At 52.8% G+C, this 12,401-nt stretch overlaps 1 protein-coding gene across 1 annotated transcript in view; it reads right to left on the bottom strand.

The window, feature by feature from the left end:
• Positions 1–3,730: 3,730 nt before the first annotated feature.
• CLPTM1 (CLPTM1 regulator of GABA type A receptor forward trafficking) overlaps positions 3,731–12,401 on the bottom strand; it is a 29,518-nt gene continuing 20,847 nt past the window's right edge. The window contains exons 6-14 of the mRNA XM_080908371.1: positions 9,154–9,239; positions 8,489–8,609; positions 7,883–8,127; positions 7,461–7,554; positions 6,065–6,255; positions 5,713–5,808; positions 5,277–5,412; positions 4,544–4,711; positions 3,731–4,451 (exon numbers count right to left, since the gene is read on the bottom strand). Coding sequence (XP_080764497.1) covers positions 4,180–4,451; positions 4,544–4,711; positions 5,277–5,412; positions 5,713–5,808; positions 6,065–6,255; positions 7,461–7,554; positions 7,883–8,127; positions 8,489–8,609; positions 9,154–9,239 — 1,409 coding nt within the window. The 3' untranslated portion in view covers positions 3,731–4,179. The remainder of the gene's footprint in view (positions 4,452–4,543; positions 4,712–5,276; positions 5,413–5,712; positions 5,809–6,064; positions 6,256–7,460; positions 7,555–7,882; positions 8,128–8,488; positions 8,610–9,153; positions 9,240–12,401) is intronic.

The raw sequence follows: 12,401 nt of genomic DNA, 5'->3' as shown, positions 1-12,401 counted from the left end.
GATCACCGGCCGGGAGAGCGGCGCAAGGCTAGGGCCGAAGGCCGGGCTGGACGCACGGCGCCCGGGGCTGCGGGGGGCACCGGGCCGGGCGGGCAGCGGGCGGGGGCGGGGCGGCGGAATTCCCCGGCGCCGCCGGCCTGCGCGCCCATTGGCTCGCACCCCCTCCGTGACGTCACGGCAAAGGGAATGGGAAAACCCCCGCTGCTCACGTGACTGCGGGGGCGGGGCCGGCCGGGAAGAGAAGGCTTGGCACAGTGCAGGGTCCGGGTGCGAGTCGCTGCCCATTGCACTGACCAAGACCACTGAGGTCTCTCCAGGTCCACTCGCGCCCTACCCACAGAACAAGCTGAGAAACGGGCATTCTCTTTCCCCTACTAGGGCTTGAACCTGTTATCTTTCGGGGTGGCAAATGAAGGCAGGATCCGGAAGTTAGCAGCCACTGATAATGTGTTTGACGTGAAATTTAGATAGGGTCTCCTCATGCCCAGACTGGTGACCTTGAACTGCAGGTCCCTTTGCTCCCACGGATTCTTCAGATTGGTCCTTCCAGTGCTGGGACAACATGCATGAACCACTGCCTCGCCTATGCAGTTCTGAGTATTGAATCCAGGGCTTCATACATGTTAGGCAAACACTACCAACTGAGCTACAGTCCTAGCCCCTTGGTGATACACCTATGAAAACCTGTATGTTCCATTTTACTTCTCTTATTGCATGTGTGATCAATGATTCAAACAACCTACGCATAATTAAGCACTTGCTGTATGCTGCAGCCTGTAATGAAAACTAGGCCCACTTGCTCCGGAGGCAGAAAAGTACAGCAGTGAATGGAGTGGCACCGGTAACTACTACTACACAGCAAAGCAAAGAGCACTGTTTTGGTTTTGCAATGTAGCTCCGGCTGGCACTGAATTCATGACAATCCCTCTGTCTCAGCCTTCCAAGTGCTGGAGATCGTAGGCACCTACCATCATGCCCAGCTTAGAGCGAACTTTTTCTTGCAATAGAAGACATTAGTCGCAGGCTTTGAGAACCAAATGGTCTTAATTTTCAAATGTGCCATCTTACATAAACAGCCAAGGACCAGAAACGGGTGTGGCTGTGCTCTATTAGAGCACAATTTGATAAATATGGAAATGGGAATATCAAATAACTTCCACATTGAACCGAATATTCTTTTCCACTTCGAACCAGATGGGTAATGTGCAAGTCCAAAGTGGACATCTCCAGTAGGAAGTCTTCTCATCGCACACACCAAGCACTGTTTTCCTTTAGATTTTCCAATTACAGGGCGGAGGATGTGGTTTGTGATAAATGTCCAGCAAGTAGGAGATTCTAGGTTGTATCCTCAGCATCACGGAAAGATAATTGTAGTCATGATATCCCCGTTCTGGAGTGGCAGAAGCAGGAGATTCACTGACAAGTAGTGAGTTCCACTACACAGCAGGCCCTTGTTTCAATACAAACAAACAAAAAAGAGGGGAAACAGAAATGAGGGCTGGGGGTGTGGCTTAATGGTAGAGCGCCTGCCTAGCAGGTAAGAGGACCTGGGTTGATTGCTTGGATCTGAGACAGGACTCTGAATTCCAAAGCAATCTGAGAGTCAGGCATGATGGTTCACACCAGTACCTCCAACACGTGAAAGGCTGAGGCAGGAGGTCACCATGAGTTCTAGGCCAGTCTCTCTCAAGAGAGTTGTAATTGGAAGGTCCCGAATCAGATTTCCTGTGTTCAAATCCTAGGTTTTCTGGGTTACACAACCCCAGGAAACTGATTTCACCACTCTGGACTTGAGTTTTCCTAACAGGGATCCCTTAGCAGGATGGCTTTGAGGACTAAAGAAGGATGTAGCATATTCAACTCTCGATACAGCTCTTCCATGCACCTTCACCAAGCTAATAAATACTTAGACTACAGAGACCAGGCAGACTCCTGAGGACCATGATTAAATATGTGATCCCATGCCCAGCTGGAAAAAAAAAATCTGACTTTCTATCTGGAGGTACAGAAAGACGTCACAAACTTCAAGAGCTGTTGTGAACATTACACACACACACAAAGTGCAGTGGTGCTGGACACTGTTCTCAAAATTGGGGACAGAACATGATGCGCTCATGGTGTTTTAACTCTTTCAAACAAGGAGTTAAATAGCACAAGCTGGTCTCAGACTCAGTTCATAGCCTGTGAGAGTGACCTTGATGTCCTGACCCTTCCGCCTCCACCTCTGAAGTGCCAGGATGACAAGTGTGTGTCACTGTCCCAAGTCTTGTTTTGTAGCCCAGGCTAGCTGAAAGCTTCCAACTCTCCTTCCTTGACTTCTTAAACTCAAGGATGAGATACGGCCACTGTGCCCAACAGTGGCTAGTCTTCTGTTAAGCTCTGAGCTTTACAGGGCTGCCATGGAATGATGTTGCTCCCTACTGTGTATACAGAACTGTCCTGTCTCTGCTCAGAGGGACTGCGGAAGCTCTACTGACCCATCCACTAGGACCCCAATAAGGGCTCTAGATTATGTCCAGATGTCTGTGAAAGCAAATGGCACCAGAGTAGCTAGGACACAACAGTCACTGAGAGAGGACAATAGCCATGTTTTCACAGGTCTTTGTCCAGTGAACAGTCTCCTTGCCATGATGTAACAGTGGGCAGAGTCTCAGGACTAGGTGGTGAGAGGCTAGGTGTTGCCTAGGAAGCAACACCAATTTTATCCTGCAAGTACTTGGGTTCCAGGAAGGACTTGTGAGACTAGGGCTAGAGGTGAGGCTGTGGCCAAGCATGAGACAAAAGTTCTGGGGACATACAGCAGGCCCCAGGGAATCACCAGTTAGCTGTCTACTCTTCTGAGGACACTGGGGAGCCACAGCAGGTGGAGAGGGAGCCCAGCAAGGACAGTGGGTATGACACCTACCCTGAGAGTGAGACCATTCCTGCTTGACTCGGCAGGGTGAAGAAGTAGGTGGTCCAGTGCCTCCTTGCAGCATGGCTTATCCTACAGTGTGGGAAGGTATACCGAGCAGCCGAATGGCCGTCACTCTCCTAGAATGGATGAGCAGACCCTGCTGACAGTTCAGCTGGGCCCCTGAGGCCAGCATTGTAGAGGGGCACGGCAATGGCACCCAAGGATTCACTCTGTTCTGCTGTGACCCGGGTAAGTGTATACAGGCTCCATTCTGGTTTCTCTATTGAGGAGTGTTTAGTAGGGTTGTCCTTTTGGGGGGTAGCCCCTTGACTCATGGGCAGATATGGTAGTGTTTAGTGTTTCCAGTCCTGCCTGGTGGCATGCAGCTGGACACAGAAACACCGGACGCTTTTAGCCAGCAGCCTTGTAGGAATCTAAGATGGAACTGTTTGGGAGTCCTCTTGCATGGCAGTTACCATGTTTGGGTATGTGTGAAGGTCAGACAACACTATAGTTGCTTCCCTCCTGCTTTTGTGTGCAGTTTGGTGATCAACTCAGGCTGTGTGGCCTTGTAGCACAACAGAAGTGCAAAGCCGGGTTATGAGGATTGCTCGGTAACTACATTTACCCACCGAGCCACCTTGCAAGCCTCCGTCATCTAAGTCAGCTGACTTACAGGCATGTGCTACCCCTAATGGTTCATGCAGCACAGGGCTAACCAGGGTGTTTAATGCTGAACCACCCCAGACTCCACTCCTGTCATCACCTCCAGGTCTCTCGAGGACCAGAGCCAGCTGCACAGTCCAGACAAGGAAGGCGGAGGATGTGCAGTGGTTGAGCTTAAGTTAAACACCCATATGAATTTATTAAATCCAGACTGTGTTAAAGGGTGGCGGTCTGGGAGCAGGGCGGTCAGGGGATGAGGGACAAGATGATGAAAGACCATAGGCGTCCCACAGAGGAGCCCTGGCCCCTTCCCTGCCTGGCCCACCCTCGGCGCCATATTGGCTTCACCATGATTCCCGATGGTGCTGGGCTGGCAGGGCGAGATGTCTGCAAACACAGAGGAACAGACGAGCAGACAAGACGACGGATGGCGCCTCCACACACACAGCCAGCCCTGGCCTGCCCTGCCCCATCTCACACACTGGGCCCTGGCCCTGGGGGCCTCCTGCCGCCCCGGCCTGATCTGTCCAGGAAGAGGGCGACAGGAAGGGTAGGGTGGGGGCCCAGGAGGTGGGTGGTGGTCAGTCACCAGGAGCAGATAAGGAGGACCACAGTGGCTAATCCTTTTTCTTGTCCTCTGCTGGCTTTGGAGGGGCTTCCTGCGGCTGACTTGCAGTGCAGGCCTCAGGAGTGGCCTTTGGGACTGTGGAGGCATCCTCTCCGGTGACAGCTGTGCTGGGTGAAGGTGTGAGAGCCCCTGCTGCAGTGGATGCTTGGGCCCTGGATGCCACTGCTGAGACATCCTCTCCACTCATACCGAACTCGTTCACACGGGTGGGGTCGACGCGGTAGATCCACCGTTGGTAGAGGTAGATGAAGAAAACCACATCTGGGGAAAGGATTGAGTGAGGGAGATGGCCCACTGCAGTGGAGATGAGGCTCCTCCCCACCCACCGTATCCTCGTGTCCTCTGGGCCTTACCGTCCCGCAGGCAGCCAATCCGGTACATGACAGGCATCTTGATGACAAAGGCAAACAAGTCATCAATGAAAGTGTTGAGGGCCTTGTAGGTGAGCATTCGCCATGGCAAGTGGGCCACAGACTTGAGCTTGTAGTTGATGAAGAGTTGGGGTGTCATGGTGATGAAGCCTTCAGGAAGACAAAGGATACTGTGACCAGCTACCCGCCCACTCTGTTCCTCTAGCATAGCCCACCCCAGATCTTCACACTCTTTCCAACAGTTTGGTTCTGGTATTTGGTTTGAAACAGGGTCCTAGGCTATAGCCTGGGATGGCCTTGACCTCAGCCTCCCAGTTTCAAGCATTTCCAGGTCATTATGTTGTCCCTCCTGGTTAGCCGAGGACGGTTAAGCTCCTTTCCTCAGAGTGCTTCCTAAACTCCAGCGAAGTGCACTTTTACTGCTCTGCCTTCTCTCTGCAGACCTGGTCAGAAGCCTCCTTACAGCTCCCTATTCCCATGGATGCCCACACTGGGTGGGCACTGTCTGGAGGCCCGTGAGTCCCAGGACAGGGCCTGGCTGCAGTGCTTACTGAAGCATGAGAACATGGGCCTCAGATGGTCTGCAGGCAGAGGCCCCTGAAGTAGGGGGAAGGCCAGGCCTGGCAGCCGGCCCCAAGGCTCTGGCCTACAAGAATGATGGGCCTGGAACTGTGTGGGCATGCCCTCCAGGCAGGGTAGAGCTGGGCCTGCTCACCGAAGGTCAGCAGGAAGCCGTAGAGCATGCTGAGCACCCAGGAGTACCAGCCCTTGTGCTCCAGGTACAGAAGGCTGTAGACAGCATAGCAGCCCAGCAGGGGAAAGAGGATCCATGACAGGTACCGGAACGCCATCTGTGGGGTGGGTGGGGTTGGGGGTGGTGGTGTCATAGAACAGGCCATCTCTGTAGGCCCTGTTCAGTGGCTCTATTCCTTGTCCTCATCCACCCACACCTGGTCCAGCAGGCTAGGCCAGGGAATTTCCAGGTGGCTCTGGGAACTCTGGACTTGGCCAGGAAGTAGATGTGGCAGGTGGGGAACACTGGGTGTGATATGGGCCTGGCAGTGATACTGGCAAGCAAAACCAACGGTCCAGCCTGCCCCTCATGAGTGTGGGTGCTCGGAGACTACCCCAGGGCCATGGGGATCACTCACGTCATCGTATACTTTGGTTGAAGACTCAATGTAGGTGGACTTGTCTTTGAAGGTAGGGCAAGGGAAGATTCCTGCCACTCTATGCTCCCGGTCCAGCTGTAAAGGGAAAGTCAAGGTCAGCTGGGACCTGGCTCCTGCCACTCCCCAGCCAGAAGCGGCCCCTGCCCTTCCTCACTCTTCCCAGTTCCCCTGCCCTAATCTGACCCCCAAAAAATCCCCTACTGTGAAAATCCCCTAGGTCCTGGGAGCTAGGCAGGCATTGGAAAACCCCCAGAGACCAAGGCAGGTCCTGGCCAGGCAGGCGACCCCCTTCCCACCCTGCAACCCCACAGCAACATAGTGCCTGACTCACCCGGACATCCATGACCTTGGTAATCTTCCAGAGGTCAATGAGGACCCCAATGAAGACGCTGACCTGTACCACGAAGTTGGTCTCATTGTCCAGGATGTAAAGGAGAACCACAAAGGACTGGAAAACGCCAAAGAAGACAGAACGCACCGACAGCCCCTCCAAGGACTGACGACTGTTCCAGAACTGAATGTCTGCAGAGGACGGGGTATAGGCGGTCAGCAGCTTCCTCTGGGCTGCACTCTCTCCCACAAAGCAGAGGGCAGACAGGACCTTTTCCATGGTCATAATGGATAGAAACATGGTTCCCTGGGCTGGTCAGTTGGGTACTAATGAGGGTCATCAGGTGCTAAGGGCAGGAGGTTAGCTGGGACTATGCCTGGGGCTGTACAGCCTTACATGGCAGAACCTGGACAGACACCATCCTACTTCCCCTGGACAGAAAGACCTTCTCTTCTGGCCTCCCACTTAACCATAGTGCCTGACTTCTACAAGTCAAGCTGGCCCACAAGCATTCCCAGGAGCATGGACTCTGGCCTATTCACAAGGTCATCCATCCCCCAAAATGGTGGTGGAAGGGTCTGGAGACAGGACTCTGGAAGCCAAGTGGACAGAATCTCTTCTTGGATCAGGGGGTACGTGACACGGGGCAAAGCCAAGCTCACACTCGCTGCCTGGCTTGTGTAGCAACACCTGCTCCTCACTAGTCTCTGGCTCTGCTGCAGTTTTGATGTTAGGGTTTGTTTGTGGTGCTGGGAACAGATGGGAACGGACCCAGCACCTCACACAAGCTCGGTCAGCTCTCCAGAGCCAGCAGAGAATGAAGCTTTCCATGTAAGGCCTACTGAGAGAAGGCACGTTGAGTACCCCTCAAGTTTGCCCACTATATTCTTCTGGATGGCAGCTTCCACTGTCCTGTTAGCATGACAGAGGTGTCCATCCCTCCTGCCAATTCCAGCTTCAGGGCACTTCCCACCCCCTTCACTATGGGCCAGCAGCCTAGAGGCTGACAGAGCAGTCGGAATGACTGCTGGAGCAGAGCTATGCAACTGCAGGCCGGCAGTTTATTCACCAAGCCTCTGCCTCAGCACCTGAGCTGAACATATCAATGGGCTGTTCCAGAACACAGCTGCATGTTGGGGCCTCCCTGACAGGCAGGGTGCTGGGAGCAGCCCGGGGCTTCCCTTTCTTTTGCTTTGGAGTTCCCCGCCCTGTTTCCTGGCTACCACCCTGGCCTTGGTCCCAGCAGCAGGCCCAGCACCTCCCTTAGCTCTGTGCTTCATGGGGTCACTGTCCCTCCTCAGTCCTCGAAGCCTCTAGAGTAGAGGGAGAGACCCCAGGCACGAGGAGGAAGCAAAGAGCAGATCACCTCCTCTGTGGGCTGCCTCCCCATGCCTACCGTTTTTGAAAGCCAGGAACTCGAAGACACTGTGGACAATGGAGACGATGATGGTGAGTGCCAGGAGATATGGGCTGGTCTCCAGCAGGGCAACCTGGAGAGAGGAGCCTGTGAGCACTGCCCTGTCCCTGCTGTGGAGCCTCATTTCCAAGAGCCATTCGCTACATGGCCCTTGGAATCCCAATAGGACCTGGTCAGACCTCTCTAGGCCTGCTCTAGCGACCATGACAGAGAGTATCATGGAGGAAAACAGGAGATTGTAAAGAGCCAAGTCAGGAGCCAGGTCCCCAGGGTTAGCTAGGGCTGGGGACTCACTTCCTGCCCACTGCTTGGGGGTGAAGGGACTAGGCAGTTGTGAAACAGTCTGGGGGAGCATTAGGCGGGATTCCCCACCCGCCCTGGCCTGTGGCTACCCCACACACCTTCACTGAGTCCTGCTCCTCGTCTGATTGCTCATACAGCTCGTCACCTAAGAAGTTCCAGGGTGACTTGGTACTCTGTGCAGCATAGAGTTGCCAGCGCCATAGCGACAGTGGGCAGAAAGAGACTCGCAGTGGTAGGCTGGCCAGGCTCTCGTTAATGGGGTAGTAATCCTTCTGCAGGTTCCAGTAGTCATTGAAATAGATGATGGGATAGTAGTCACCACTCACGGCATCAAACTTCACATCTGTGGGCACATGGGGCGGGCACTGCTCAGGCTGGCCAAGACACCACATAGCATTCCTTGACTGTGGCATGAGGAGCAGAAGGGTCCCAGGACCTCAATGGAAAGGATGCAGTGACAAAGGGAGTGGCCCTGAATGAAGGCCACTGAAGCTTGTCTCCAGTACGGCTTACACTGGTGGTCATATACCCCCAACTCTACAGCTATCCTCACCCACAGTGGCCAGTCCTTGGCTAAGGAAGAGTGTGGGGAGAGGGGACAGGTGTACAGTGAGTGACTAGGAGAGTGTGGAACTAGAAGGGTCTCTCATAGATGGGGCTGGGAGAGACAAGGTCACAGACCCTGAGCTTTCGGCTGAGCTTACATTGGTCCAGTGGGGGTGGCACGCTGCCCTTCACCCATGGTGTGTGGTCATCCACGATGTTGATGGTGATGTTGGGGTGCCAGTGGGAGATCACTTCTACAGGGCCATAGTCCTCAGCCCTCTGTGGGGAGATGGGAATAAATACTATTGCTTATGCCCTCCCATGACAACTGGGGCAGAAGAGACTGACACGAGACTCAGGGAGACAGGCGTGGAGAGGCAGAGCAGGCTTGTCATAGGCAGGCAGAGTCCAGCCCAGAGAGCACCTTGGCACCCCTCCGTCATTACAGAACCATGCCTCCCACTCAAAGCCACAGCAAAAGGTAAGTCCGTGTGCCTTCAGAGAAGCGCCCTGGCTCCCTCAGCTCACTAGGAGCCACAGAGCTGATTAAGCTCTAAGCTACTGCTCCTGCTCTGTGCCAGCCACATGGTGGTCAACCCAGCCTCTCCACCTATAACCTGCAGCAAGGGGCCCATGTGAAATGGGCTCACGGCCAGATCTCCCCAGGGCTGCGGGGCTGACCCTGTGTGCTCTTCCCTCTGCAGTGCTCTCATCTCTCAACACGTCCCAGAGAAGCACACAGAATGGCAGCCACATGGCCTGACTAAACTTGTGTGCACCTAGGTAAGACCATGACCTAGCCAACAACCCCACTTGTGTCTACCTTGATCATTTCCGGGTCGGCTTCTGTCTCTCCTGTCAGTAGGTTCTTGGTTTTCTGAAATCGTCTCCGCTTGTATTTGTTGATCACTGTGAGCGAGGGAGATGGGTGAGGCCTGTGAACACTGCCGTCCATGCCAGCTGCCTCCCAGCTTCCTGCTAATGACTATGTCACTTGAGAAACCTCAACCACCCCTAAACTCAAGGAGCCACCATCCCACCTTTACAGAGAAATACCACTCATAGATTTACCCAGGCAGAAAGCAGAGCCTCCCATCTCTAAAACCCGTTTGGCCACTCCTTTAAGCCAGCAAAGGACTCATATCTGCCTGGAGTCCACACTACGCCATTGCTCCCTCCCTTCTTGCATGGCTGTGGCCACCGTTTTCCAGAAATTGCATCTCACTATCGAACTGAGGCTGACCGAAAGCTTGGGGACTACAGGCATGAGCCACTTTCCTGGCATTCAGCTCCCAAAGGACAGTTTAATTCCATCAGGACACACGCCCACCTGCCCCCTAGCTCACCCATGTACTTGGTACCCTGTGCTCAGGGACAGCCCACTAAATACATGGCCACACATGGGAGAGGCAGAGAGCAGTTCCAGAGAAGGTCTGGTGCCAGCATTGTGAGAAGCCAACATGAGAACTCCCACACTGTGAATCCACAGCCACAAGTGGAGTTACTTCCCCCCTTGCTAAGGTCAGATTGACCAAGGTTCCCACCACCTTGCCTGAGACAAGACCAAAGGGCCGGCCACGCCCTCCCAACTTGTATGTCACTAGCTCTTATTCATGTTGAGAAAGAAAACTGCCTCCCTTGCTGGACCTACTATGCAAGCCAGTAATCCCAAGTAGTTAATGGCTGAGCCAAGAGATCAGAGGAAGTTCAAGGCTAGCCTAAGCAACCTAACTCTCAAAATAAAGCCAGCAGCCCCTGGAGAGATGGCTTGAAGGTGACAGCACCAGGCTGCAAGTACATATAGATAGGCAAACACATAAAATCAAATACTCTTAAAAAAACACAAGTGGATAGGAAAGATACCACAAGCCTTTCATCCTAGTACTCAAGAGGCAGAGGCAGAAATAACTGTGTGAGTCTGAGGCCAGTCTGCTGGTGAGTTACTTGCCAGCTAGGAAAGTAACCCTTTTTCAAAAAAAAAAAAAAAAAAAAAAAAAAAGATAAAATGGGTTTAGGATTGTTGATTGCTCCTGCCTAGAATTTCTCCAGCTTGGGAGTATGGCCTCCTAGAATCACCTCCCCAAGTGCTAGGGGCGTGGCTCAGTAGTAGAGCCCCTGCCTAGAATCCCCCCAGTGAGAGGCTGGGGGCGTGGCTCAGTGGCAGAGCCCCTGCCTAGAATCCCCCAGTGAGAGGCTGGGGGCGTGGCTTAGTGGTAGAGCCCCTGCCTAGAATCCCCCAGTGAGGGGCTGGGGGCGTGGCTCAGTGGTAGAGCCCCTGCCTAGAATCCCCCAGTGAGGGGCTGGGGGCGTGGCTCAGTGGTAGAGCCCCTGCCTAGAATCCCCCAGTAAGGGGCTGGGGTGTGGCTCAGTGGTAGAGCCCCTGCCTAGAATCCCCCAGTGAGGGGCTGGGGGCATAGATGAAAGCACAGTCTACTGTGTGAAAAGCCCTGGGTTCCACCAAGAGGCAAACAAAAACAAGAAGGCCTGTGCTGCTGAGACTCACTCCACCCCTACAAGGGAAGAAGGAACTGGCCAACACAGCTCTAAGCTAAGATCCTAGCTCTTGTCTCCTACAAACTAAGGATACCAGTGAGTTAATGCCATTTCCTGGAACCTGAGTAACTACCTTCAAGAATGAGAATAAAGCCTACACTTCTTCATGGCCCAAGGCCTGCAGCTCTCACAACATCAACATCATTCCATTATTTCTCATATTATTTGGAAACCAGGCCCCTTGTCCAGCTGAAGTAGCAAGCACCTAGAGTTGGGCATCTCAGAGAATAAACTCTAGAGACATCCTCCAAGCAGGGAGGAGGAGGCTGTCAACCTTCAAGATACAAGCAACAGACAGGGCTGATGAAAACAGGATACAGACATGGACACACACATTCACAACATAAACGCAGCACCCACACAATAACTTACAACCGTCATAATACCAGTTTCAGAGGATCTGATTCCTCTGCCCCCTGCCATCATGCTCTACACCACCAGGAATGTACATAGTTCACATACATACATGTAGGCATAACATATAAATAGCATTAGACAGACGGACAGGCGGACAGACAGAGGAATTCTAATAAGAAATAGCCCAAGCTTCTAAAGCTGCTCTATCCAGCATGGAGTCACAGATGCTGGTACAACGGGGCATAAGCTATGGTGTGATACATAATTTTCTCCCCAAACAATGTAAACCATCATATTTGTTCTTGTCCACCAACTCCAAGTTGAGTTAATGAATTCAGCATTATTGCTTTGCTTTTTTCTTGGTGTGACATACATGCTTGTGCGGGGAACGTGTGTGTGGGCATGTGAAGGCCTGAAAAAAATATCAGTTGTTTTTTGTATATACCGAGGCTGCCCTGGGAAGATAGATACTGGGGACTGGTCCTCACTTTAACCATTGAACTGTTTATCTGGCTACTGTTTTTGTTTTTGAGATGTGGTCTAGCTATATGGCCTGGAATTTACTATGTATCCTAGGATGGCCCTGAGCCCACCACCCTCTCACCTCAGCCTTACAAGTGCTGGGATTAAGATACTACCAGACGCTGCTCAGTACATTTCTGGTCATTACTACAATTAACCAAGTGACATATTTACTTCTCCACTAAGACTTTGTGCAGCAGAAAGCTATAGGCACCTACCCCATGGACAATGCTGCTCCAGTCTTTAATCACTGGCCTTTAGAGAAAAGAGGGCTGCTTTAATTTTCATTATTTCTCTCTCTTCTCTTTTTCCTTTTCTTTTTTGAAGACAGTATCACACAACTCAGCTGGCCCTAAATTCCCTAATCAAGGATGGCCTTGAACTTCAGGTCCTCCTCTGCCCCTCTAATGTTGGAAGCCCAGATGTACATCAGCACAGCTGGTTTGCTGCTTACGGGATCCACCCCAGGGCTTGCTGCATTATAAGCCCTCTGCCAACCGAGCCCATTTCAAACCCACTGCGCCATATCCTTCCCTCCATTCCAGCCAAGCATTGTGACCACCTCCTCCACTCAGTGGGTCTAAGCTCTACCTGCTCTTTCTTACCTGTTTGCTTCTACTAAGAAGCCTAGGCTGGCTT

The sequence above is a fragment of the Micromys minutus genome (genome assembly GCF_963924665.1).
Source record: "Micromys minutus genome assembly, chromosome: 32".
Taxonomy (NCBI): Eukaryota; Metazoa; Chordata; class Mammalia; order Rodentia; family Muridae; genus Micromys; species Micromys minutus.
The sequence above is the reverse complement of the archived record's forward strand: the minus strand, read 5'-3'. Positions and strand labels throughout refer to the sequence as shown.